General features: G+C 39.9%; 3 protein-coding genes across 4 annotated transcripts; 2 read left to right on the forward strand and 1 right to left on the reverse strand.

Annotated features, from left to right (window-relative positions):
• Positions 1 to 2,746: 2,746 nt before the first annotated feature.
• LOC114437061 (protein-glutamine gamma-glutamyltransferase 2-like) lies at positions 2,747 to 8,717 on the reverse strand. Its single transcript, XM_028407436.1, has 15 exons — positions 8,599 to 8,717; positions 8,253 to 8,423; positions 7,622 to 7,852; positions 7,264 to 7,382; positions 6,786 to 6,914; positions 6,377 to 6,554; positions 6,145 to 6,286; positions 5,326 to 5,429; positions 4,975 to 5,117; positions 4,787 to 4,886; positions 4,489 to 4,634; positions 4,256 to 4,385; positions 3,975 to 4,135; positions 3,739 to 3,875; positions 2,747 to 3,267 (listed from the first exon to the last, which is right to left on the reverse strand). Exons 1-15 carry the CDS (start codon positions 8,675 to 8,677, stop codon positions 3,084 to 3,086), a joined length of 2,154 nt encoding a protein of 717 aa, XP_028263237.1. The 5' UTR covers positions 8,678 to 8,717; the 3' UTR covers positions 2,747 to 3,083.
• A 4,526-nt stretch (positions 8,718 to 13,243) lies between these two features.
• Positions 13,244 to 17,882, forward strand: LOC114437064 (cytochrome P450 2F2-like). 2 transcript variants are annotated; one of them, XM_028407439.1, is made up of 12 exons: positions 13,244 to 13,461; positions 14,300 to 14,462; positions 14,581 to 14,733; positions 14,813 to 14,973; positions 15,374 to 15,442; positions 15,538 to 15,642; positions 15,717 to 15,855; positions 16,074 to 16,159; positions 16,351 to 16,452; positions 16,546 to 16,687; positions 16,766 to 16,959; positions 17,832 to 17,882. In XM_028407439.1, the coding sequence occupies exons 1-11, from the start codon at positions 13,300 to 13,302 to the stop codon at positions 16,945 to 16,947; spliced, it is 1,464 nt and encodes a 487-aa protein (XP_028263240.1). In that variant the 5' UTR covers positions 13,244 to 13,299; the 3' UTR covers positions 16,948 to 16,959; positions 17,832 to 17,882. The 2 variants fall into 2 exon arrangements, with proteins under 2 accessions (XP_028263240.1, XP_028263239.1); XM_028407438.1 differs by lacking the exon at positions 17,832 to 17,882 and having other exon boundaries at positions 16,766 to 17,210.
• On the forward strand, positions 17,764 to 21,693 carry LOC114437062 (cytochrome P450 2D15-like). Its single transcript, XM_028407437.1, is given in 12 exon segments — positions 17,764 to 17,925; positions 18,321 to 18,483; positions 19,231 to 19,395; positions 19,563 to 19,723; positions 19,796 to 19,864; positions 20,173 to 20,277; positions 20,372 to 20,510; positions 20,738 to 20,823; positions 20,933 to 21,034; positions 21,165 to 21,213; positions 21,216 to 21,305; positions 21,381 to 21,693. Coding segments are annotated over 12 exon segments (1,482 nt in total). The 3' UTR covers positions 21,572 to 21,693.
• The last annotated feature ends 315 nt before the right edge of the window (positions 21,694 to 22,008 follow it).

Genomic DNA, 22,008 nt, shown 5'->3' on the forward strand with positions numbered 1-22,008 from the left:
CTCCCCCAGAGCTGCCCCCTCCCAATATTTTTACAGCTTCTAAATTCAACTTAACACATTATCTTCATACCTCCTAAATGTACAGCTTGAATTATGGCTTTGTGGATATAGGCCGTACCTCCACCCCTCCTTTATCCCCTCTATGAATATGGGTTGGTTCGATTCAACCAGTTACATTGTACGGGGGGTTTCTGTATGGTGAAAATGTATGCTCCATGTGCCCCTTTTTCACTTTGAGCACCTGCCCGTCCATAGGTCTCTGCACGTCCCTGATGAGATCACTTCGTTTTTTTTTTTTAATATTTAACTTAAACAAAATGTTCATTCTACTAACTCTGTTTTATAGTCTCTCTCTCTCTCTGTGTTTCCAGGCAGCAGCAGCAGTTCAGTTCCATGCAGAGGATGAACGACCCTGATCCTGAGCAGCACTGCTTCACACTCAGCTGCAGTAATGACTCACTTCTTCCAAAAACATCATCTTAGTGATTGGACTGCAGACCAGTAAAGATGTTTTCCTCTCACAGGTGTAGTGTTGGTGGCTGGCCAAAAACACTCAGGACTCCCATGATGACAGAAGACCAGAAGGGAAGGATGGACGACCACAGGACCAGCTGGAGAGAAGTGATGGCCTGTGTATCAGTGGGCTCTGTAAGTAATCCCATCAGTAAGACCAGAGAAGTCTAGACTAGACTAGAGACGTTATGTGGGAAGGGGCTGAAGTCTGAAGGTGAGGCAGTAAATGTGTAGAACGCTGCCTCACAGTGAAATCTCTGCTTCATATCCATCATGTCCCCTGTTCACCTCAGCAGCTAGTATTACGTTGTTAACATAGTTAGATAGGGAGCTGTATGATGCTAGCGCATGTAGGCTATCACAGTCCTGTGTGACCTAGCGACCACTCACCACTGTGTTTTTACCATGTAGCATTAAGATGCAGGAAAGGAAAATGCAGCAGAGGATTGACGTTTTCAAGTGATATTAATTGAGGGATGCTCATTCTGAGGATGAAAATAAAGTCTTATTCTTCATCACTGCACCTGTTCTGTAGGAGACAGTTACCGGAGACTTCAGGTGTTTCAGGGGCACAGGGAGGTTCACAGGTGAGCAGTCAATACATTCAGGATTAAAATGCCTCATACTGTTTTTTTCTGAGTTTTATTTGAGGAATAGAGTTAAGCTATGTGTGTGTTTGAAACATGCAATTTACAGACAAAACTGTAAACAATGCTTTAAGCATTAAACTTCATCATATCAAATATATCGCAAAAAAATTCAAAATCAATAATACAGAGAATGTATTTCTTCAACTTAAGAATCAGGGTGCGCTTCAGTGTTGTTCAGACAAATCTCATCCCCCGACACTTTTAAAAAGCTTGCCCCTAATAACATAAGCAGCTTTTGTAGTTGTTACTGTTTGTTTGTAGTTTTCATGGCTGCTGTTGTAGTTTTTCTGCTCTGGTTTTGTAGTTTTTGTTGCCACTTGAGTGGATTTTTAGACACAGTGGAACACATACAGTCTTTACATGTGTGACCCTCTGGGTTTATTGTACAGTAAATATGATTTAATGTCTGTTACCTGCTGCTGTTGATCATATGAGCAGTTTACTTGTTTACTTGTCATGCTATCGTACAAAATGTGGAAAATGACTCTTCCCTCTTTACATTGAGAAACATGCTCTGTTTGTGGCACATTTGACAGCAGTGCATGTTGTCATTGTTGTAAAATAATGATTTTAGATGTACAACATGATATTTCAGATATTATATTGACAGTACATAGCGGTGCCAAATTTGTTTAAGGCTTAAAAATGTTGATACACAGAATGTCTCCAGAATCTTTCCAGGAAGCTGATTGGTTTGTAGATAAAGATTTGTTCAAAAATATCTGCATAATATTCTGTCAATCAGAGTAACTTTTCATGATGCAAATCTTCCAAATCTCATTATGTCAAAACAAGACAATGCTGCCAATTGCAACAAAATGCATTATTTATATACCAAAGAAGTTTTCTCAATGCTGGGCTGTAAGTCCAAAGGTATCTGTATAATGTGTTTCAAATATCAGGCACATGTGGGCTCTATTAACATGGTAGAATGGGATTAAAACTTTCTGTAGCCTTCCAACCAATCAATTTGCGTAAATCATATAGCAAATGTTGATGTGAATTAACATGATTTTCTATGGCCCGCGGCTTCTGTCTGTGGCTTTTATGTCAAGCCTGCTGCTGAAGGTGGTCAATTTTAATGTTTAGTGAGAATATCAAACAGAGATGGATACACAACCTGCAGGTTTCCCTGTATGTCCCTTATGTATTTTATTAATTTTTAAGTTGACGCAGTGGCTTAGGTCCTGTAATGCCTCCACGCAGGTCATACAGAACCCATTCAGAACATTTTAACTACTAATTGTTGTTGATAAAGCTGGAGCTCCTGTATTTTATTTTAAGTTTTAAAGTCATCAGACATAACCTGAGGGAACAGAGCAAAAAGATGAGACAGTATTTTCTTTACATTAGAATGTTGCTCAATGGTATTTCTTTGCCAGACCCTAGGTTTTTCCTATATCACCACTACTTGTCACTTCCCACTATACTCATATTTTAATTCAACCTTTAACTAACAGGAGTGTTCTCTGTGCAGGAGGCTCTTTATAGTTGATGGTCTTTATCATAACAGCTAAGACATGTCAAAGACTTTTTATATACTTTATTTTATTGAAATCAGGCTGTACACACAATGCATAAATAAACTATGTGGACATTGACTTAAAAACAGTGCAGCATAATACTTTATGGATACTACAGATTAGATAAATGTAAAGATAGATAAAGAACTTGTCTTGGTAACAATCATTTAAATTCTTGATAAAGGTCCAAGCCCAGAAAAAAAACAGAAATTAACTTTTACAAACAATATATGAAAACAAAAACATTTCTTTGCCCTTTCAAAGAGGCAGCTGGTGTCAGAGATGTCTAAAACATAGTGGCTTTACATATACATCCAGTATTTCTTTGACACAATGGTACAGCTACCATTTTACAATATAAGACATGTTAATACCATTTAGCTCAAAGATGCATTTTTTAATAATATCCAGTAATTATGGGGAAATTATTTATCTTTTTCTTGTGGACAACCACGGTGGTGGATCCCTTCACATCCTTCAGTCTGTCAGAGTCAAAGTCCACCAATAGCTTCCTCATCCCTGTCCTTACGGGCGAGAATGAGAGCTTCACTGCCACCCTCTGGCCTGGAGAAATATCACCACTGAAAAAGGAAGTAGGAGAAGTTACATTAAAGGTAGGGTAGGAGATTTCATTCTAAATGCACTTTTTGTTAAATTAGTGTAACTTTTCTTTACAATCCGATGGCAACCGATTAGTTTGGCAGTTTCGCTTTAAAATGAAGAATATTAATCATCTGTGGAAGCTATAAAACGCTAAAAACATCAGCCAATCCTATGAGGCGCACTTGCGTGGATTATTGGCTGGTTGGCTGCTCTGCGCACACCTGAGAGGTACGTGCATGATGGCCGAAGTCACAGACTGGTTGGGAGGCGTGGCTTCGGGCTGAGCTCCGAGAGAAAGGGGCGTGTGTTTACTTTCAAAATCTGGCTGACTCTGGCTGAGTTTTTAAAATCTCCTACCCTACCTTAGAGGTAACTAAAGGGGAAATGTTTTAACCTGTTCGAGTGCCACTAACATTCATCACAGTTAAGGTGGTGAACTCTTTACTTACTCTACATGGATCTGAGTGGCAGACAAAAGACCAGCCCCCTCCACAGTGAACACACCACGCTTCAGTGGAACAGGTAGAGGATTAATAAAGGAGATGTATGCTGTCACTTTATCCCACACGACAGTCTTCCCAGGAATCTGGAGAAAGAGGAGACCCCTTTATGTTTATGAAACAGATAATGTTCAGAAGTTCAACTTATTTTAATTGAGATAAACTGAATCTTGTGCACTACCCACCTGTATGAGGAGTTCGGGTCTGCTCAATGGGATGTTGGCCACAGTCATAATGGGCTCGTTCTCACCTTGAGCATCTAGGAGTGCTCTCACTCTGATCAGATGATGCTCAGAGGCACACCTAGCATAGTCATCATAGTGAAGACGGAGCACTTCTCTGTGGACTGAACACACAGTATTAAAAATCAAAACAATCTGCAACTAAATGATAGGAAAAGGAAACGCTGTGCAGAGAAGACACACAGTAGCATGGATGTTTGTGAGGCTTTTGTGAGTTTACAGACCTTTGTGAGCAGGGACAGACACAGCAATGGTCTGCCTCTGGCACTCCCCCCGGTGGAAAGAACTGTAGGTTACAGCGCTGACAAGCATGGTCAGCTGAGCATGAGCATCTGTGCCTCCTTCATTCTTTATCTACAGACAGTATTGATTCATTGTTACTTATAACTAATTTCAGACACAGATCTACTAATTTCATTAATTCAATCATTCATTCATTCAGCTGTACACTTTATACCTCAACTGTTACATCAAAGTCTGTCCCAAATACAGGCTTAGCATGTTTGATTGACAGCTGCAGTTGACCTGGTTCCACACTGTGATTGGTTGGCTCAGTGGCCCGTCGTCCTGCCTTCTCATACACCTCTCGCTCCTGTTTGGAGCCTGTTTCATGACAAGAAATTCTAGTGTCATTGCTCACTGACATGACACAATATCTTATTCGAAAGTATTAAGTAAAGAGGTAGAAGAGCAATGAGAAATAACTTAATCAGTGGATATTAGTGGATAGTATTTAATTCTGTCTGTTTTCTAACCTTCAGGATACTTGTAGTGAAGAGTGACATCTTCTCTGTAGTCACCGTAAACACTTTTAGTGCTGATGTTCCTCCCCACGCTGCTCTGGTCCACTCTGATCTGTAACAGTTGGTCATCATCACTTAGATCTCGTCTCTTGGAACGTACAGATAGAACTATGACAATAATCCAAACAGAAATAATTCACCTTCTGTCTTCTTCCATCTTGTTGGACAATAAAGTAGGTGATGTCAGCATTGACCTCAGCGAATATGAAAGGAGCATCATACTTGACTCCCAGATTTCCCTCTTTGATGGCCGTCAATGGACATGGACCACAGCAAAACTCCCCTGATAAACAAACATTCATAGATGAATTAATGAATGTTGAAATTAACATTCATCAATTTACACATTTCATTTGATACCAAAGCAGATTGTTTTGATAACAAGGATAAATGGCTGCCATCATCAGTTAAAGTGTACTTATTCAATGTTTCAATATCAAAAGGACAGACAGCTATGCTGAAGATTGTAAGTAAGAAAGTAAGACATGTACCATCACTAAGTTCTTGAGGGGTGGGGTCCAAAACTTGCCAGCCATCGTTGCCTTTGGGGAGATCCTCTCTCTTCATCCAGGACTCAACCCAACAGTGGAAGTTCCTGAAACCATGTCAACACAAGATAATCATTTATTAGTCCCCTGCAGGGGAAATTCACAGTGTTACAGCAGCAACAGCACACGTAAGAAGAAAAAAATATATATAGAAACTAGATAAATAGAAATGAACATAAGGTGAATGAATGTTTGATTAATTAAACAGAATAAAGTAACTTCAGTACTGAACTGTTATTGCACATTATGATCTGGTATGGTAAAGATGACAGTTTACATTATATACATAAGACCTGTAAAAAATAAAGTTATTGCACTGCATGACCAAGTTATTTATACAGGAGGTAGTGTGGCTTATATGTGTGTGTACATATGTATATGTGTGGATATATATATATATATATATATATATATATATATATATATATATATATATATATATATATATATATATATATCCACACATATACATATGTACACACACATATACACATAAGCTACTGCCAGCAGGCTCGATTGTACAGTCTGTTGGCAGCAGGTAGGAAGGACCTGTGATAGCACTCCTTCACACAGCGTGGATGGAGCAGCCTGTCACTTAAGGAACTGCTCAGTGCTGTGACAGTGCTGTGCACTGTCCACCTCCTCCACAGGATCAAGTGGGTTCCCCAGCACAGAGCTGAGACACATTTTACATTAAATACTTCAATCATCATTGTTTGTGTATGTGTGTGCCTGCATGTGTGAAAAAGAGAGAGATCCTACCAGCTGCTATCTTGTCTATCTCTGCTCTCAATGCTCTCCAGCCTCTCATCCAGCAGGAAGTCCAAAGAGAGGTTTCCATCAACATCATGGGCTGAAGAGAAGTTGGTGATGAGGCGTGTTGGGATTCCCAGACAGCGCAGCACTGTAAAAAGATTACACACTCACTCATTAAGCTGTTTTTCAGGAGAAAATGATGCAGTGTGTGTGTGAGTGTAACCTATGAAAGTCTCACCTGTGCATGCGACAGCAGCAAACACCCAGCACTGCCCATATTTGACCGCTCTGAAGCCGGCCTTGCTCCACTGCTGGAGGATTGGCACGCTTCCGGTCCAGTGAGATGGTGAGACTCCTTCAGAGTACGGCTCTTTCCAGCGCCCAGCCAACACACCTCTGTCACCATTCGCATTCACCTGGACGGGTGAAGACAATGTGTGGATGACAGTTTTAAATCTGAGAATGACTGCATAAAGGACAGATTAATATACAAAACCTTTATGTCCTATAATATGATTCATTTTATTGAATCACATACACTAATAAACAAGATGTGTGCATGTTGGTGAAATCTTATTTGACAAATCATGTTTTCCTTCTGCTGCTGTTACACTGTCTGCACAGTAGAGAGTAGAAGAAGTTGTCACCATTGCAGTGATCACCCTGCTGACATAGACGGGGTCAGATCTGTGCTCAGTGTCCATTTTTGAGTTTTTCAGGGCTTCTTTCGAGTTGTCCAGGACTTGGAAACAGATGTCCATCACATAGTCCTCAAACTGAGAGAGAGGGACAAAGAGAGAAAGAATAAGAGGAGGTTGGTTGTTTTTAATTACAATCATGTGTGTATGTCTGTCTGTTCCAGAACCTCCGGTCTGTCAGTCAGTTTGTTTCCTCTCTGCCCTCTCGGCAAGCTGAGAAGAAACAAGCTCATGTTTGTGTGGTATGGTTACATTCTGACACCTCTCATCCAGAAGTTTTCTCCATCCAACAAACAGATTTCCTGATCCAGTCTCCACTGTCACACTGCTGTGACAATTCACACAAGCCACCCACAGGCCTGGCACACACAGACACACTAAGCCTATTCACACCAAGGCTGTGTGTGTGTGTGTGTGGAGGGGTTACCTGTCCATAATTCCAGGGAATGCTATTGATGTAGTCCCAGGTCCCCATGTAAATGACTCCATCTTCATTTATGACATACTCCTGAAGCAGACCCTCATCAGGCAGGTACAACACATCATCTGGTACACACACACACCATAATGTCCTCATGTCACCATGCCAACAAATATAAACACTAACATTTAACACAGATTTAGGAGGAGCAGGTATTTTGTCTCCTGCCAACAAGCACTGTCTGTGGTGTTCGATGTTTTGATGATGATGAGTTTTATCTGTATGAGTGGATAAAGACAGAAACACCTGCCCAGTGTGAACATGTGTGGCAGAACAGTGGAAGCTGTTTGTTTTTTTCTCTTACCTTTACACCACGGGTTGAAGAGCATGTGGAAATTGATTTTGTCCATTTTCTCCAAGATTTGTCCCTCTGATGACATCATCAGCACAGCCAGTCGGTACTGGCCAATGATAGCATCCGCTGGACTGTGCAGAGTCAGCAGTATTTCATCTTGCGCTCCCTGCTGGTCAAACCACCACTTATCTCCAGCCCCGCGCTCCTTTTGAACCTTGATCACCACCTCATCCCTCTTACCTGAAGAAATAAACTTCTTTGAATGAGCTATGTAAAATCAGCAGGTAATTTGTCCGATTTGTGTGTCTGCTAATCCCACAAACGTATTGCCTGTATATTAGCCTGGTTGGTTTTAATGTAATGTGGGCAGGCAGGCTTGTTGCACTGCATATCAACAGTATTAGAAGCTGTTGTGGATGGTTTTGTGTCTGACATGTTGCTACGACTGATCAACTCCTAACTTCCCAGGTCAATTGTTCACAGCATTGACATGTGAAAGTAGTTATCACAAAATATAATGTTTAATTTATAAAAACTCTAAAAGGTAGTGTCTCTTTCCAAAGTTTCATCAGAAGACCTTTGGGGTAAAACTTGTTTTCGTTGATTGTTCCATTATTGTTCCATGTCAGTGTGTGCTCACCGAGGTGCAGGACCAGTTCCAGGTGGTGTCTGGGAGGCAGAGAGTCAGAGCACTGCAAGGTTATGTAGAAGGGCTGACCCCTGCGGACAATCAGGCGCTCTTGATCGATCTCTCTGGTGCGGTGAGCCAAGTTGTTTTCACGACTCCTCACATCCATGTCAGTAATCAAGCCTAACAAGACCAAATCATGAGCATCAAATAAATATGTGAAACTGAAGGTGTATCACATTTACAACGTCCCTCAACAGAAATTAGAGAGTTACACAGCTCAGTAATAAATCAGACATCAGTACATTTTTTACACACATCATGCATTCACACAGATGGACTACACACAGACATTTACCCTTGTGGTTGGCCATTGTAGATCTTCCTCGTTGCTCTGTCGTCAGATTCTTCGTCTCATATTTGATGTCCAGTGCCATGTGGTATTTATACAGACCGGCCCACCCACTTCTGTGACACACACTCTCACCCCAAAACACTCCCTCACTTACTCCACCTCACCTCCCTCTCTGACCTCTGATTTCACTTCCCAAAAACCTACAGAGCTCTGTGGGTGTGTGTGTTTACATAATGTGAGTGAAGGTTTAAAGGGTATTTCTCATCCTTTTTGAGACACTAAGTCTTTGTGGTCTGAAGATGCTGTCAGGGTTCATGAATGCATATTAAGGGAGGGTGTTAAGGTCAGTCAGTGGTGCTGTAAAATGTATCAGACCTTTTCCTACAAACCTACTCCAACCGTACAAACACTACCGTTGTTGGACTGAAGTTTTTAGTCCAATTTTCCACATAATTCTCTGCACAATACTGTGACCTGTACAACTTTAATAATATTTTGGATCCAGTACTTACAACCAGGAAGTACAGGAAATCGGATGATATTGTTGCTGCACACACACATTTGACAGTCAGATTGTAACACCACTATTTGAACCTTTGCCATCTGTAAACATGGGCCAGACTGTGTGTTTGCAGACTGAGAAAGGCAGAATCTTTGGTAGTGACTTGTTATGTTGCCACATAGTGTTACATTTGTCAGCAACTGCCGTGTCCGTCTGATAATGAGATCTGTGGCAGACTGACATTGCTGAGAATGCACATAGAATAAACACAGTGGAATAAATAGCACAGATGACAGTGCACACATAAACAGACAATAATGGAGTGGCACTATTCAAACAGAGTGGATATGTGTCTGTGTGTTCAGTGCTTCTGGCTGACTGGAAAACTGTATTTGTATACTTGTATCAGTCTGAGTCTAAGCTGTGGAATGCTGGGATGATTATGTTTGGGAAAATAAGGTCTTTGACTAACCTCTGCGTCCTGATCACACCTAAGTGTCAGCAGAATGACAGGTTGGTTTGTCACAGTCTTAAAATCCTGTTTGTCTGTGTGAGAAACTTATATGTATATATACATATATATTGGATTCAGTTCGTTGGATTGTGATTGTCTTGTGATTTTCACACAGTTGTTACCGTACATAAATAAGAACCCAGGTGTCACTCTGGGTTCTGACTGTAGTCAGCCCCTTATTGCAGCTAGTGTTCAGCTAAACTAACAGTCATCCACTTTCAGGTAATCCTTTTATGTTATCCATTGCTTTTAAAACCGTAACTCTGATCACATAAAATGTAACTGAGTCATGTCCCCACAAGAAAGAAAAGCTAACATCAATCCAAAAAACTAAGACGTGTACTTACATTATGTACTGATTTCCGAACACAGACAACCCCTTGAAGGACTTTGACAGGGTTAGAAAATGCAGCAAACTTTATTGTTGTTCTTTGATCATTTGATCAATTTTTGTGACATTAACAGTTTTAAGGACAGTTGAGTGGACAAACAAGACAAACTCTGTGCACTGTATAGGTTGACTCATGGGGCACAGAATGTAAAAATTTTACTTACAATTTATTTATCTATATGAGACATACGTCCACAGCACTGGACTCTCATTTGGTGCAATAATAAAGTATCCACTGGGTGTCACCACAACCCTGACAACCTGCATTGATCAGGCATACACACAACTTGTAGACCAGGTGACTATTATTTATGTGTTAACCAGGGCTTGCAAGAGTGAGGTTTTATCCTCTGTTTTTATTTACTTATTCATTAACTGTCAATAAATGGCTACTGTTCTGTCTTTATCAAACAGCCGTGCATGCAGGGACTGCTGAAGGTTTGCTGCCACACTTGGTTCCCAACGAATATTTTTGTCCCTCTGTTTTCCAAAATAACATTGTGCACATGTAACCCGGGTGTAATTTACAGCCACAATTTTATTTATGTATATATATAAGTCATGTACATGTATTGTATTGTTATTACAGTTTTTTCTGATTGCTTAAGCACATTTCTGTAACTATTGGCTACTTGTGTAAAACTCTACACACAAATAAAAAAAACCTTACACCAAATCAGCAAAACATTGTTGGCCTCTTGCAAAAGCTAATACATCTTGCTTAACTCTTCAAACCTTTGTAAAAATGGTATTTTTGTACCAAACAGTTCATATCATCATATTACTAAGCACACAATGTGCCAACTACACACTGATGGTATTAACTGAAAACACATCTGGCTTTTGCTTTCTCTGTGCACAAGGTATGTCCATGTGTTTTGTCATAAATAGTTCTATAAACACACAGGGATTCAAATTTCAAGTATGTATGTTTATTCACGCACATCAAAACAATCACAAGAAAACATACAATTTCACTGAAAGAGAGAGAGGGAGAGAAAATCAGTCTTGTTGTCTCTGTCCGGCCACAGAATTTCATCAACATCGCATGCAATGTCTTCTAGTCCAAGGCACCGGGGAAAATATCTCCTGGAGTGCCGTATCCAGGCCTGACATGATGCCTGGTCCATATCCTCACATGCCTCCTTCCAGATGCTGGATGTCTAGTAATTCTGTGGAGTAACAGTTTCAGTTTTACATGTACAGTATTGTTGTTTTTCTCATTAGAGTATGGTACACCTACAAAACTTAGTGTGAGGGAACTGTACTAACCCATTCTCATCAATATGTCCTTATGATGCTTGCTACAGTGTAGCGGCTCAGGCTGAACCCGTTAGCAGCTTCCCTCAGGGTCATTCCATGGTTGATCACATGATCCACTATTGTAGCTCTGATGACAGTAATTCTATTTCTTACCCTTCCTCCTTCTTCTTCACCTCCTCGTCCTCTTCCTCTAAATTCACCTCCTAGTCTTCGTCCTCCTCCTCTTCCTCCTGCTTCCTCATGTCCTCATCCTCCTCTAATTCTCACTCTTCTCAGTCTTCTTCTCCCTTAATTGTTCTCCACACTGAAGCTTACCTGTGGCTTATTTACAGTGCTCATGCTGATTGCAAAGTGAACTAATGATGTAAAACAGTTTTCACATGTGACTGTAGCCAGACAGTTGGCAAAATAGTGTAAATACTATACACCCATAAATGTGTGTAGTTTTACTAGAAGTGTGTTGATCATTTGGAAATTGATGATATAGATGATATAGATGGTGCATGTGTGTTTGACAGACATTAAATCTCTCAAAAATCTGTTGCTAATTTACTGACGTTACAGGAGATGTAATTCTACTAACATGGAGACAGTAAAGCTATTCAAATATTTCTGATCTGTTGACTATGGGACTATGTTATATCACAGTGATATACTATATTTACACTGCTGTTTTTACTACACATCTGTGCAATGAAACTGCTGTCTGTGTATTTTCACTAGAGATAGCATTCTCTCACTCATACACCATGTTCATGGTAAAGTCTACAAATGACGCTTTGGTGTAAATAATGCCACACTTGATAAAATAAAAAGTGTCTTCTTCTAGTGTCTAAAAAATGTCCAAACATCCATATATTTTTTTTCTGATCTGTTACTGCAAACTAAAGGATCAGGGTTGGAAGAAAACCTGGTTAACATGTCAGTACTTACTGTCTGCACCAGGACTCACTGACTCTCTGATCTCTCTTCACAGGATCTTATTGTAAAATAAAGAACTCAAGCTGGTTTTCAGTATGTTATAACCAGTTCTAACTGTTAGAGATGTGCATATTTCACTGAAGAGGACAAACTTTACACATTACATGAACAGCTTTTGTAGTTTTTACTGTCTGTTTGTAGTTTTCATAGCTGTTGTGGTTGTTTTTCTGCTGCCACTTCAGTGGATTTTTCACAACGTGGGACACATACAGTCTTTACATGTTGACCCTCTGGGTTTATTGTGCAGTAAACATGATTTAATGTGTGTTACATGCTGCTGTTGATCATATGAGCAGTTTTCTGGTATACTTGTCATGCTAATGTACAAAATGTGGAAAATGACTCCTCCCTCTTTACATTGAGGAACATGCTGTGTTTGTTTAGATGTGTAACAGGATATTTCAGATATTATATTGAGAGTACATATATTAGCGGTGCCAAATTTATTTAGGCTTACCAATGTTGATACACAGAATGTCTCTAGAATGTTTCCAGGAAGATGATTGGTTTGTAGATAAAGATTTGTCAAAACTATCTGCATAATATTCTGTCAATCAAAGTAACATCTCTTTCAAACTTAAAATTTCTTCTTCTTTTCATTTCAGGCAAAGCTGAGAGACAGTTAGAGCTGAAAACCAGAGAGACAGAGTGACACAGAGGCCAGAAGTGACGATCACACTAAGACACTACAATCCTGACATTGTGATGTGATGATGTGATTTGACTCTGACACCTGGGACTACAAGCACATTCATATGTTCAGGTTTGTGTGTCGAGGTGAGTTGTTGTGAGCTGCCTCTGTGCCAGTCTGCTCTCTCCAGTCTTCAGCAGAATCACCAGAGAAGCATCACAGAGTCCTCAAAACACACCCGGCCATCAGCAACCTTCCATGATTTTGAGATTGGATTTGAGGCCTGTCTCTTAACGTCTTCATTCACCTCTAACACAGAGGAACAAAGTACACAAAAAGAGGCAGGGCTAACAGCTGCCTGAGCTACCCTTTTATGCTAAGTCACCTGCTACCCTCTTCAGTGCAGTCCAGTCCATTTTACAATGTTTCTCTCACTTGTCCTGCTATGGATCTGTGTTTGCTTTCTCGTCTTTCACCTCAAATCTCGAAGACCAAAGAACTTCCCTCCTGGACCGCATGTCCTTCCTGTAATAGGGAATGTTCTGCACATGAGCCTAGAGAATCCATTGAAAGGCTTGGAGAAGGTAAGAAAGTACTGCAGAGGAAATCATGCTGTTTTCATGTCCAGACCTGTTGTAATTTAAGCTCTGATTGCATAATATGTTGTTGCTCCTGGCTGTGTGCACACTTGCCGTTATTTCAATGTATTATCTGCATTTTAAGAGTTTTTTTTTTACTATGTAGGTGAAAGGTTGCTTAAATCACAGGAATGTTAGCAAAACAGACTTCCAAATCTCATTACATCAAAACAAGAAAATGCTGCCTATAAATGCATTATGCATATTAAAAACAGTGGTGACTGAATTATATCAGTTTTATCAATGCTGGGCTGTAAATCCAAAAGTATCTGTATAATGTGTGTCAAATATCAGGCACATGTGGGCTGTTTGGGCTACTTTTTTGTAGCCATCCAACCAATCAATTTCCATAAATCATATAGTGTATGTTGATATGAATTAACATGATTTTGACAGTTTTTAGTAAAATGCTTTCAAATATTCAGCATATTGACCGCCTACCTATGACAACAGGCTTTACATAAAAGCCACAGACACACTTACACACACAGGCTGGTTGGTTAACATACAAAACAAGAAAAACCTGTTTTGTTTCATTCATCTTTTTTTTGAGAGCTGCTGCACAACTATAAACACTAAACTAAGTGTGCAAGAGTCAAGAAAATTTTTTTGTGAGACATGATATATATTTTTTAGCATAATGTTTACAACTCTTTCTTTGGCCCTGCTCTGTTGCACTGACATGAATGAATCCTATCCAAACCTGTTACATGCTTTCACTGCACATTGAAATGTGGAAATATTTATTTTAAATACTGACATGTTGCTTTGTGTGTCCCGCCAGCTGAGGAAGTCATATGGTGATGTCTACAGTCTGTTTATCGGTTCCAAACCAGCTGTAGTCATCAATGGATTAAAGGCCATAAAGGAGGCTATGGTGATCAAGGCTGCTGATTTTGCTGGACGACCCCAAGGCCTGTTTATTAATGATGTCACTCAGAAAAAAGGTCGAGTAGGAAACACTGTTTGCTAAATAAAACAGAATGAAAGGCAGATGAGCTCTGGAACAAAGAGAGCAGTTAATGCTGTACATTAAGAAAGATCTGTTTGTGTTGATGGACCTAGGAGTGATTCTGGAAGATTATGGCGCTCGTTGGAGGGACCTTCGTCGCTTTGCTCTGATGACCTTGAGGAACTTTGGTCTGGGGAAGAACTCAATGGAGGACAGAATTCATGGAGAAATCCAATACATCATTAAAGCACTGGAAAAGAGCATTGGTATGTCTTCTCTGTGACTACAATTACTGTATTGTTCAATTATATTTGAGCTCAATGCTGTCTTATATGTCTTTTACAGGCAAAACCCTGAGTCCTCAAGTCATGTTTCATAACGCAGCCTCCAACATTATCTGCCAGGTTCTGTTTGGCACACGCTACGAGTATGATGATAAGGTCATCAAAGTGATAGTTAAATGTTTCACTGAGAATGCCAAGCTGGCCAATGGGCCATGGGCCATGGTGAGTGAATGCAGCGTTCTGTGTCATACTTACTTTAAACACTCATGCAGAATCTATGAAGATTCTCAGGTATCCATTTTCTTTCAAGATTTGGAAGTAAGGCAATCAAAACATCTTCGAGGAACTCTAACAAGTCCCCTGTGCCCTATGAGCACAATGTTTGGTAAAAGTATAGGTGGTAAGAAACACTTGAATGGTGTGGTGTGAAGGATTTTAATGGAGACGAGTTTGTGTTTCTTTAAGTGCTGATCCACATAACTAACCATTTAAATGAGCACTGCAGTTGTCTTTCTGCTTCTTGTTCTTCATATTGAGATCCAACAACTGAAGATGAAAATATTTATTCAAGGTAATTTATGTCACAGAGCTGCTTGTTTGGTTTATTTTTCTTCTATTTTAGCTGTATGACTCCGTTCCTCTGATCCGCAAACTCCCGCTGCCCTTCCGCAAGGCCTTTAAGAATGCAGAGGTATGAAGAACTCTGATGATTATCATAATGATCAAAGTACACTCTTTATAAACTCTTACAGTGAAAAAATAAAAAATTATGAATGATTTATTTAGATCTGTACGAATCTTATAAGTGATGAGTTGGCTGAGCACAAGAAGACCAGAGTCCCTGGACAGCCACGAGACTTTGTTGACTGTTATCTGGACGAACTGGAAAAGGTGCTTGGTGCATCTACAATTTCACTTTTACCTTCTTTACATTTGTGTAACAGTGATCACACTTATCTCCTCAGAGAGGAGGTGATGATTCTTCATTTTCAGAAGACCAACTCGTACTATATGCTCTAGATCTTCACTTTGCTGGTACTGATACGACTTCAAACACCCTGCTTACTGGCTTTCTTTACCTCATAAACCACCCACACATACAAGGTATGTCTGCACTTGCAAATATGGGTCGCTTTTGGTCACTATACACCCACTGTTCCTGAGTGTCTTTACCGCTAAAACTTGATCCCTACCCAGGATAAATCCTGTAATACTTCAGATCAGGTTACTTGTTGCTGTCAAATGGAGTCATTAGTCATGTTTCTCATCATGTCGTGGTTTCAGCTAAAGTGTGAAATAAGGCATCTGTTTTGCACCCTCAGAGCGATGTCAGCAGGAGATAGACCAGGTGCTGGAAGAGAAGGATCAGGCCAGCTTTGAGGACAGAAACAACATGCCTTACATGCAGGTACTGTACATCATTAGACAGATGTTTCCTTATAATTTTGTGTTGTATGATGTTTGTTAATTTTTGGCCAAAATTTATCAGGCAATCATTTTGACATTTGGCCGAAGGAAGGTGACCCAGAAAACTGTTATTTATTTATGACAGGGTTTTGCTTTAAAGCTGAAGAAAATGTTAAATTTGTCTTTCTCCAGGCTGTGATCCATGAAGTTCAGAGAATATCCAACACTGTTCCACTCAGTGTCTTTCACTCTACCACTAAAGACACAGAGCTCATGGGATATTCCATTCCAAAGGTACTGTAAGGGCTGGTATTTAAATGCTTTCTGGTACTAGCTACAGCCAACTGAAGACGGTCATTTAAGTCCTTTGCTCAATTTTCTCTTCAGGGTACGATGATCATTGAGAACCTGACATCAGTGTTGAATGAAGAAGGACAGTGGAAGTTTCCACATGAATTCAACCCTGAAAACTTTCTTAATGATCAGGGAGAGTTTGTTAAACCAGAGGCCTTCATGCCTTTCTCAGCAGGTACACAAAGTCAAACCTGCGTCTCACTTGGATTACACTCACACAGTGTAGATAATTGTGAGATCCTTTTTTTCTCAGGTCCTCGCATGTGTCTGGGAGAGGGTCTGGCTCGTATGGAGCTCTTCCTCATTATGGTGACTCTGCTGAGGAAGTTTAAGTTCATCTGGCCTGAGGATGCAGGAGAGCCAGACTACACTCCAGTCTATGGAGTCACTTTGACTCCCAAACCTTATCACATGAAGATTGAACTGAGGACCTAAACACCAATCTAAGTATTCAATATCAAATGGAAACTTCTTCTTGAGTAATGGTACTAAAGTCTATATTATTACTAAAAGTAACTGTTGCAATATTAAAATTAAAAATAGTCACTGTCTGATTGTAGCTCGTGTGTAACATGGTATTGGAATAGTTAGAACTGGGTGCTACTTTGTGCTAGAGGTGTCTGTACAGACTTTTTTATGGGTTGACAAAAGGTTGACAGGATGTTATGAGAGTCTCCATAATAAAATTGCAATTTTCATTGTGTCTGTAAGTGTACATTTTTTCCTCAATAAATGAAAAAACAACAAAAAACTAAAGACGTATTCTCTTAGTTTTGTGTACAGCTGCAGTGACAACAAAGCGACTGCTTAAACCTAAAAATGGAACATCAGCGTATTGTCCTTTCAAAAGACACAGAATACAGTGTCTGCTCTTTAATAAACGCAATTTTCATTTTTGGTCAACATTTACACAAACCTGCTGTTGATTTTCCTTTGGCATATCATGCGGTGTTTTTTTTTTAGGTAAATGCAGTAGAACAACTTTTCATTTGGATTCAGTGCACCAAACAGACAAGTGGAAACTTGGTGGAGCATTTTGTGAACCCCCCCCCCCACTCTTTTATCAGTATTGATCATTAATTTATCTACTTTTACCTGCTGTCAGGATTTCAGGTCAAATCCGTGGTTAACTTGTCAATGATCTGATGTAACAAGATCATTGACAGCAAAGTTCATGGCTGTGCAAAGGTTGATGATAATGTTGTATAGTTAAAAACATTTGTGTGAATTCACCAGAACCACAGCTTTACCATGTTTGCATCGTTGGCTCTACTCGTGGCAGCAGTCTTACTTGTCCTGCTGGTCTTTCCAACCCGCAGGGTGAAAAACTTCCCTCCTGGTCCACGACCTTTCCCTCTCATTGGTAACTTGTTGGAGCTCAATCTGGAGAATCCCATTGCAGATCTGGAGAGGGTAAAGTGGAATGCTCTTCTCAATAGAATCAACTTATTTATTATAATCATGTATGGATTCTTTAAGATTGTAATGGTATTGATTATATTCATCTTATTTCTTGTATCATCAATTGTGTTACTATGTTGTGTAAATACGTGAAAAGTTGTTTAATCTGAAATTCTGGTTAGTATTTTTTGCTAGACACGTTTTGTTTTACTAATGTTTTAAAAAAAAAAAAAGTTACCATTATTTCAGCCAAGTGTTTTTTATACTGCTATGGTTCTATGTTAGGATGCTGATCAGCAGTGACCTGCTAACATCATAATTTAAAATAAAGTCAACTGGACTCATAGCATATTGATCAAGACAATCTGAGCAAGATAGCACATAACCTACTCTTTCTTTATGCTCAGCTGGCAAATTGCTATGGTAACGTCTACAGTCTCTTCATTGGCTCGAGGCCTGCGGTTGTCATCAACGGGCTGCAGGCATTAAAAGAGGCCCTGGTCAACAAAGCTGCTGATTTCTCTGGCAGGCCACAGGACCTAATGGTGAATCGAGCTATACAAGTAAAAGGTAGAAAGGACAAAGTTATGATTCACTTGCTCGTATACAAATCGAGTGTGAGCAATGATGCTCTGCAGGTTTTTTTCTTTACCAGCAACAGGTGTGTTTTTACATACTGCAAAGACAACACTGTCTTGTTATTGTACACTCCTTGTGTTTTGAACATATAAAGTATTGAGAAACAGGCACACAAACATTTTATAACACCAGGGGCATGAAATCCTTTGAAATTTTGGTCTCCACACATATTTGCTTTACTCTTACGTAAAATTCCAGTCCAAATGTTTGTCTTGCAGTTTGCAAACAAAGCCAGTCTTCTGTTGGCAGATGTTTGTGTGCTTCATGTCCTCTCCTGGATCTTTCACTTTATTTTAGAGTTCAGTTATTTGGTTCAAACACTCAGCCACTACAGAATGACATTGAGTTACCTGACTTGTTTGGTCTTCGTGGTTTCTCAAATCAAACAGGCCTGTTCACTTTCTGGGTGTAAGTGTTAAGTTCAGTAAATGATCATATTCAAACTGTGCATGCAGCTTCAAGCAGTAGGGAGAACAAAAAGAATTTACCCGAGGATTTAATTACATGAAAATCTTTTAGTGTAACAACCATATATTGAGAGGGAGTGGAATATAAGTAAAGTAGTATGTATGTATTACTAAATTCAATAAGAAACTTCTTAAAATTTTAAAAGTGCATTGGAAAGTGGCTGTACCTTTTCTTTGAAATCCGAGTTTGTGTGACCTTTTGTGCTTGCAGCTCATGCTCCAGGAGTGATTCTAGCAGATTATAGTCCTGGCTGGAGAGAGCAGCGGCGCTTTGGGTTGATGACCCTAAGAAACTTTGGCCTGGGTAAACACTCCATGGAGCAAAGGATTCTGGGAGAGATCTGCCACATCACAAAACATCTGGAGCAGAGTGTTGGTATGTCCGTATTCCAGACAGGACACAGGGATCTGCTGTATGATTGGACTCTGACTCTGACTGAATTTCACTTTCTGCTGAAAATCGTCTTTTTGAAAAAGACACGAGCTTTATAATATTAATGACTCTCATTTAGTTTAAGGTCATTGCTTACATTGTTTCTACAGGTAAACCTACAGATCCTCAACTACTGTTTCACAATGCGGCCTCCAACATCATGTGCCAAATTCTGTTTGCTAAACAGTTTGACTACGACGATGAGTTCATGAAGTTTTTTGTTGGCCTATTTCACGAGACGTCCAAAATAATCAATGGACGCTGGGGTTTTGTGAGTTATAGCACATTACTGTCTTCAATAACAGTCTGTTTTTGTAATTCATAATTTTTCTCTTTCATGCAGATTTATGACTCAGTTCCTATGGTGCGCAACCTGCCTCTGCCCTTCCAGAAAGCTTTTACATTGTTCAAGGTATAATTAGTGAGGCTTTCATTTTAAAGTTTTATGTTTTATGGGTTCAGTTCATGAAAGAGTTGGTGGAATAATTCGGAAAGACGACTGAATAACAGAGAGAAAAATGAAGACAAACCAATCAAGGATAATTCAGTTTGTTGTTTAGCAGTTCAGTGTAACAACTAGGTTGCAGTGCTATGACAGGGTGGACAGCTTTTCAGCCACTGCATGAGTTGCAGTGAATGGATTGATATTTATTAAGTTATTATAATAAAAAAGACACATTTTCTTTTAAATAAATGTTTTACAAAAAACTTTCTCTGCAGAAGTCTTATGAAAGACGTTTGCAGATGTTGGCCGAGAACAAGAAGACCAGAGTTCCTGGTAAACCACGACATTTCATAGACTGCTACCTGGATGAATTGGACAAGGTGTGTTAACGGTCATGCCGCCTTCGCTAAACTAGTTTACAACAAAGGGAAGTATTACTAACTCACTGTTTTTGTCTCTTGCATACCTGCAAAGAGAGGAAATGATGGCTCGTCATTTTCTGAGGACCAGCTTTGTGCATTTCTTTTGGATCTTCACTTTGCTGGAACTGACACGACTGCCAACACTGTGCTCACTGCTTTCCTCTACCTGATGAATTATCCAGAGATGCAGGGTGTGTCTGTTTATAAAGTGGACGTGTAATGAGGTCTAATACAGCACATAAACCAAGTTGCATCCTAATGAAAGAATTAAGAAACAGACCCACCACATCCCAAAGACCCAAATAGCCAGAGGACTGAGAGGAAATGTTTACAGTGGGAATGTTAGCCCTAGAGAGAGCTACAAAGAACACAAAAAAACATGGCCATTCTTTAACAAATTCATTCCTGTATTCCTCAGAGCGCTGCCAGCAGGAGATAGATAAAGTTCTGGATGGGAAGGATGAAGCCAGTTTTGAGAATCGACACCATATGCCCTATGTGCAGGTAGACCTAGCATGAAACATATATACAAGTATTATGACAGAATGCAATCATGTATCTGATGATGGTAATAGTGCAGTTAGACATGATAACTGATGTCTCTGTCATACAGGCTGTTATTCACGAAGTTCAGAGGATGGCTAACACTGTTCCACTCAGTGTTTTCCACTCCACCCTGAAAGACACAGAGCTGATGGGATACTCCATACCCAAGGTGAAGTACAAACAACACAAAAAAAGGTTACTAAGCAAACATGAGTATGTAAAATTTGCAGCACCCAAAATCTGTGTAATGGCAGCTGGAGGTTGGATGATGGATCTATGTGTCATTGTGTGTTCTTCAGGGAACCATAATCATCCCTAACCTGTCGTCAGTGCTGTTTGAGGAGGGTCAGGGGAATCTCCTCATGAATTTGACCCTGAAAACTTCCTCAATGACAAGGGAGAGTTTGTGAAGCCAGAAGCATTCATGCCTTTTTCTACAGGTGTGTGAAAATATGTTTTACACAAGCAGATATGGTTCTTAAATGATCAGATTTGATAAAATTTGTGAACCGCAGGTCCTCGCATGTGTCTGGGAGAGGGTCTGGCTCGTATGGAACTCTTCCTCATTATGGTGACTCTGCTGAGGAAGTTTAAGTTCATCTGGCCTGAGGATGCAGGAGAGCCAGACTACACTCCAGTTTTTGGGACGACACAGACGCCCAAACCGTATCAGATGAAGGTCCAACTCAGAGGAAGTGTCTCATAGGCGAACAGAGGGAGAAGTTGTTACAATACTGAAAGAGTGAAAATACACTAAAACACATATCACTTTGTGTATATTGTAGTGCTGGGCACACAAAAATAAAATACAACTTAATAAATAAGAAAGTGAAGTTTAAGTATAAATGGGTAAACAGGTAATTACTACATTTTGTTTTGGAGTTATATGAATGTCCATCTCCTGGATATTCATGGATTTTGAGGAGTATCAGTAAGACCCTACAATGTTGGTCTGTGGATCATATTCATGGTCATTCTTAGATTTATTACAGGACATATGTGTTCTGCCTGGCATGCACAGTCACTCTGAACTCGGCGCTATTCAGTCACCAGTAGCCTTTTCATTGTTGGACAGTGGTGTCCAATGTTTAAAGCTTTTGTGTGGATGCTGTATTGTTTTACTGGATGGTCTCTGATTGTCAG

The sequence above is a fragment of the Parambassis ranga genome, chromosome 6, assembly GCF_900634625.1.
Source record: "Parambassis ranga chromosome 6, fParRan2.1, whole genome shotgun sequence".
Lineage (NCBI taxonomy): Eukaryota > Metazoa > Chordata > Actinopteri > Ambassidae > Parambassis > Parambassis ranga.